At 39.6% G+C, this 6000-nt stretch overlaps 1 protein-coding gene across 1 annotated transcript in view; it reads right to left on the bottom strand.

Moving 5' to 3' along the window:
* The window catches only part of PAPSS1 (3'-phosphoadenosine 5'-phosphosulfate synthase 1), a 99864-nt gene that overhangs the window by 80206 nt on the left and 13658 nt on the right, over positions 1 to 6000 (bottom strand). The window contains exon 2 of the mRNA XM_082728569.1: positions 4768 to 4882. Within this exon, the coding sequence (XP_082584695.1) occupies positions 4768 to 4882 (115 nt within the window). The remainder of the gene's footprint in view (positions 1 to 4767; positions 4883 to 6000) is intronic.

The following is a 6000-nucleotide window of genomic DNA, read 5'->3' as shown; positions in this document are numbered from 1 at the left end:
GCTTTATACATTAAAAACTTGTATATTGGGGGGTGCCTGGGTGGCTCAGTGGGTTAAGCCGCTGCCTTTGACTCAGGTCATGATCTCAGGGTCCTGGGATCGAGTCCCGCATCGGGCTCTCTGCTCAGCAGGGAGCCTGCTTCCTCCTCTGTCTCTCTGCCTGCCTCTCTGCCTACTTGTGATCTCTCTGTCAAATAAATAAATAAAATCTTTAAAAAAAAAAAAAATTTGTATATTGGGGTCCCTGGAGGGTGCAGCAGGTCAAGCACCTGACTCTTGGTTTCCACTCAGGTCATGATCTCATTCATGGTCACTCAGTGTGGGGTCTGCTTGAGATTCTCTCTCCCTCCCTCTGCCCCTCCTATTCGTGCTCTCTCTCAAATAAATCTAAAAAAAAAAAAAACACTTTGTATTAAAGGTTATAGCAGACAGTATTTTCCAAAGATGGCTGAGACAGAATTTCCCACCCTAAAACCTCTTTGACAATGTGACATCGTCACTGTCACAACAAGACGTAGAGTCTAATTCCCTACCCTTGAATCTGCGCTGGTGTTGGGATTCTCCTATCACCAAAAGGACGAAGTGAAAATGACAACAATGTGTAACTTCCAAAGCAGAGTCAGAAAAAGCTTTTACACAGTTCTCTTTGGACTCTGCATCTGAGAGAAGCCTGCCTATTAAACACCCTGAGGCCACCATGCTAGCAAGATCACAAGCAGGTGGTTTCGTTAGCTAAGCTCCTAGCTGACAGACAGCATCAAGTGAGTGAGTAAGTGAGTTAGGTGAGCCTTCAGACGTCAGGAAAACAGCCCCACTGAGCCCTCCTCAATTCCTTACCCACAACATGGTAAGCAAAATAAAACCGCTGTTTTATGCCACTAGGTTTGGGGTAATTTGTTACACAGTAACAGTAACTGAAAAAAGAGATGGATGCAGGGGGTTCTGTTTGCTATTGTTTTTAACTGGCAGTGAGCACTAAGTATGAGGGGAAAAAAAATCCTGAAACCTGAACTCTTAGACTTTGTATATGAGACAACCAAATGATAATAAGAGTACCTATTTATACATACGTGTGTATATATATTCATCTTGGTTTGTATTTGAAAAACAGTAAGAAGACTGCTGAAAATTTAATTACCGACATAGAAAATTTTATTGAGATGATTACAGCGAACACAGACAAGAAGGCAAAGAACTTAGAGCAGTTAGAGAAAATTAACACAAAATTACAAGAGAACTAGATAATCCAGAACTAGATAAGGAAAAATAGTATATCTGAAGAAAAGAAACCAAATGTACTGGACTGAATAACTAATTCCCCTCCCCCCAAATTTATATACACCTGGAACCTAAGAATGTGGCCTTATTTGGAAACAGAGTCTTTGTGGATATAATTAGTTAAATTAAAATGAGGTCATACAGTACCAGGATAGGCACTAAATACAGTGACTGGTGTCACTACCAGGCCATATGAGGATGAAAGCAGGGACTGGAGCACTACATCTATAAACAGAGGAGCACTCAGTATTGCCAACAACCTCCAGAAGCCAGGAGAATCGGCCTGGAGCAGAATCTCCCTCAGAGCTTACAGAAGGAACTAACCCCACCAAAACCCTCATTTCAGACTCCCAGCCTCCAGAACTGTAAGAAAATAAATCTCTACTGTTTGAAGCCACCACGTTGTTTGAAATAACTTGTTACAGTAGCCCTGGGAAACTAGGAGACCAACCAATCTAAAAATATAAAAGAAAGTTGATCTGAAATAAAAATCTAAGAAAAAACAAACTGCATTCCAGGAAAATGGCAAACCACTCAATAGCATGACAGGTCCTGGTTAAGCTATTGAACTGCAACAAAAAGAAATCTTTACTTCCGTTTCCAACACTATTGTCCAAAAAAAAAAAAAACAAAAAAACAAAGGCTATAGAAAATCTGACAACATAATTAACAAGCTTGATCTAATAAACATTACAAAATATTATACTCATCAGGGATTAGATGTTCTTGTCAAATATATATGAAAACTGATTATGAGATCATAAAACAAGCACTATGTCTGATGAACAGTATTTATAAGCATCGCTAAGTGATAAGATCAATGGAAAAAGCCATGTTCAAGAAAAGGATTATCCAATTTTTCTAAAGATTGATTTTCCCCCAAACTGACCTCTAGATACAATGTAATCTCAAACTAAATCCCTACCAGATTTTGGAGGAACTGGTTAAACCAATTACAAAATGTATACAATAAAGCAAAGAGCAAAAAGAAAGAAAGTCAAGATATTACTGACGAAGAATATGTTAAGAGAACTTACTTCACTGGATTTGATGACTTATAAGTATATAGTAAAAAGGCAATGTGGTAATAATAGAGGAACAGACCAACAGGACAGATCAGAGAGCCCAGAAACAAATTCACACATAAGTGGATATGTGACATATGACAGTTGGCATTGCAGGAAAAAAAGGATGCCCTTATCAATATATGTTCTTGAGGCAAAGAATTATCCACATGGGAAAAAAAAACAAAATAGATCCCTCCCTCACTTGCACACAAATATCAACCACAGATGGATAAGGGGCCTAAACGAGAAAGGCAAAACTAAAATATAGGAAAAGAGATAATTTTTCAGGGATCCAGATGAAAATAGGAAAGTTTCTAAAAACCAAAAAAAAAAAATCAAATGAGTCTCACACTTCTTGATATCATTTAATACTGAAAGACAATGGAATAATATTTTATGAATTACAAGACAAGGGGCGCCTGGGTGGCTCAGTGGGTTAAGCCGCTGCCTTCGGCTCAGGTCATGATCTCAGGGTCCTGGGATCGAGTCCCACATCGGGCTCTCTGCTCAGCAGGGAGCCTGCTTCCTCCTCTCTCTCTCCTACCTCCTGCCTACTTGTGATCTCTCTCTGTCAAATAAATAAATAAAATCTTAAAAAAAAAAAAAAAAAAAGAATTACAAGACAAAAAAAAAAAAGTTGAACCAAATATCTATTTGACCCAGTCAAATGGTCGTAAACGACAGGCATTCTCAAACATAAAAACTCAGGAAATTCAGAATCCAGTGAACACTATCTTTCAAAAACCACTTAATGATGAAATATGAACACTTAAAACTGGACTCAGAAAAAGAGCTCATGACTGGGCATACCATAATCAAAGAACTGATAGTGAGTTGATGGATACAGAATCAATTTACTTATAGTACTCAAAAACAAACAATTACAAAAATTTAAGGTGAAGAATTAGGAAAAAGTAAGAATCTAAGTATTACGAACCTGGACAATGGAAAAATAATTTACCAACAATCTAGATGTCAGAATGAGAAGAATGTGAGGATGGTATCTTCCTTCACATAGAAATGGACTTGTCTACAATTGAAGCACGTAATTAAACACACACACACACACACACACACACACACACACGAAACAAGAACGTTGCTTTTCACCAATCAGAAAATATTTTAAGTATTGGTAATATCCACGTTGATGAAGACACTGGGAAATGGAACTCCTCCCACACTTTTGGTAGGAGAGTAAATAGATATAAAATTTTGGTGGTTTATTTGGCAACATGCATCAAAAAAAAATTTTTTTTAAAGATTTTATTTATTTATTTGTGATAGAGAGAGAGTGAGAGCGAGCACAGGCAGACAGAGTGGAAGGCAGAGTCAGAGGGAGAAGCAGGCTCCCTGCGGAGTAAGGAGCCCGATATGGGACTCCATCCCAGGACGCTGGGATCATGACCTGAGCCGAAGGCAGCTGCTTAACCAACTGAGCCACCCAGGCGTCCCCATGCATCAAAATTTTAAGTATGATTCTAGAAGTACCAAAATCTAGATCAATTAACCCACTCAGCAGGTGGGCCTAAAGGGAGACTCTGGGAGAACCAGTGCGAGAAACGATCTGAGACCAATGCGAGAACCAATCAGAGGCCAAACCAAAAGGTGAATGACAGAAACGGATGAGAAATTCTTTATCACTCATTGTTCCTCTTCATATGGTTTACATCATCATCTTCTTGAAGGCAGAATCTAGGTCTTGTTTGCATGCAAAAAGCTTATAGAATGTAATGTAGTTATCAACTAGAAAGTAATTCTGTGTGCATTAAAAAAAGATTTATTTACTTTAGAGAGAGAGAGAGCACATGCATGAGCACACAAGCAAGAGGAGGTGCTGAGGGAGAGGAAGAGAGGCTGAAGCAGACACCACATTGAGCGTGGAGCTCTATGCAGTGCTCAGTCTCGTGATACTGAGATCATGAACTGAGAAGAAACCAAGAATCAGACACTTAACCAACTGTACCACCCAGGTGTCCCCTAGAAAGTAATTTTAAGATGCATTCTGGTTTTCCCCTTTTTTTCAACAAGAATTCCATAAAGAACAAAGGGAATTATTAAAATGTTATAATAAAGCAACGTTGTTAGTTACATATGGTGATGTTCCAGATACAAGGACAGCTCAAAATCTAAATAAATATGCTTCATCCTGGTTCAAGGCTGTCTATAAACACCACTTTTTTTTTAAGATTTTATTTATTTATTTGACACAGAGAGAGAGTACAAGCAGGGAGAGCAGCAGGGAGAAGGAGAAGTAGGGAGCCCAGTGAGCAGGAAGCCCAGTGTGGGGCTCGATCCCAGGACCCCGAGATCCTGAGATCCTGAACTAAGCTGAAGGCAGACACTTCACTGAGTAATGCCACCTGGGCGCCCCTATAAACACTGCTTTTGAAATTAGCTGGTTTATCTCTCTTGACTGTACCTGTTAGCCAAACTGTGCAACCACGAAAACCACCTCTGGTCCCCACGACCTGACCTCTCTTGTTCCTGCTGACATGATGAGCTTGATAGGTGACATTAGTTGCTCTCTGCATCCCCTGGAAAAAAGAAACAAAATTCAGATTCAACTGAGTCCTTTAAAAAGAAAACACATATTCCTTGCTGTCACTATTCTATATAACATGCCAAAAGCAAGGAGAAAGATTAAAACTAACAGCTTTCTTTTCTTTATAGTACATAGCATGGCCTTTGGTGCCTTACATACACCAGTGAAATTAACCCTAGAACCACCGAGGAACACAAAGACTCTTACTACTGTGGCTTTACAAATAAAGATGTTAAACCTGAGAAAAGTTAAACAGGTTGCCCAAGTTCCCAGAACACCAGGGAGTGGTGGACTCCAGAGCCCAGTCTTCCACTCAATCGTTCATTCAGCCAGTATTTACTGAGGCCCTACCAGTATACCAAGTGAACTCAACAGGGTCCTTACCCTCACTGAGCTTGCATTCCACTGCAGGAGACAAAGCAGAGCAATTTATTGTAATATCAGAGTGACAAGTGCGTTCAGAAAATAAAACAGGGTAAGACTGGAAAAAGGGATTAGGGATGGGTGCCTCTTTACACAGAAGGATGAACAAACGCGGCTGAGAAGGAAGCATCTAAGGAGACTCCTGAACGAGGTGTGGAAGGTCTCTGGGTAACATGAAATGCATGATGGAAAAAGTAGACACACTGCTTATTTGTGGTTATTCCACAAAAAAAGTGGAATGCAATTTTTCTTCCAATATTTTCTTCTTAAACAAAAACAGCATAAATTTACACAGACCTCAAAGAATCCAAATAGCCATTTCTCCAAAGAAAAAATACAAATGACAAAACAGGCAGTTTAAAAGATGTTCAGGGACGCTTGGGTGGCTCAGTCAGTTGAGAATATGACTCTTGATTTCAGCTCAGGTCATGATCTCAGGGCTGTGAGACTGAGCCCCACATCAGGCTCCACACTGGGCTTGGAGCCTGCTTGAGATTCTCTATTCTCTGCCCCACACTCTCTTTCTCAAATGAAAAAAAAAAAAAAATCAGGATCATTAGCCATCACAAAAATGCACATCAAATCAAAACCACAAGGAGACAGACACCTCTATAACCCACTAGAATGGATATAATCAAAAAGACTGTAACAAGTGCTGGTGAGACTCTACTGAGAATTTAGAATTCT

Source organism: Mustela nivalis (assembly GCF_964662115.1).
Source record: "Mustela nivalis genome assembly, chromosome: 4".
Taxonomy (NCBI): domain Eukaryota; kingdom Metazoa; phylum Chordata; class Mammalia; order Carnivora; family Mustelidae; genus Mustela; species Mustela nivalis.
This window is presented reverse-complemented; position numbering and strand designations above follow the sequence as displayed.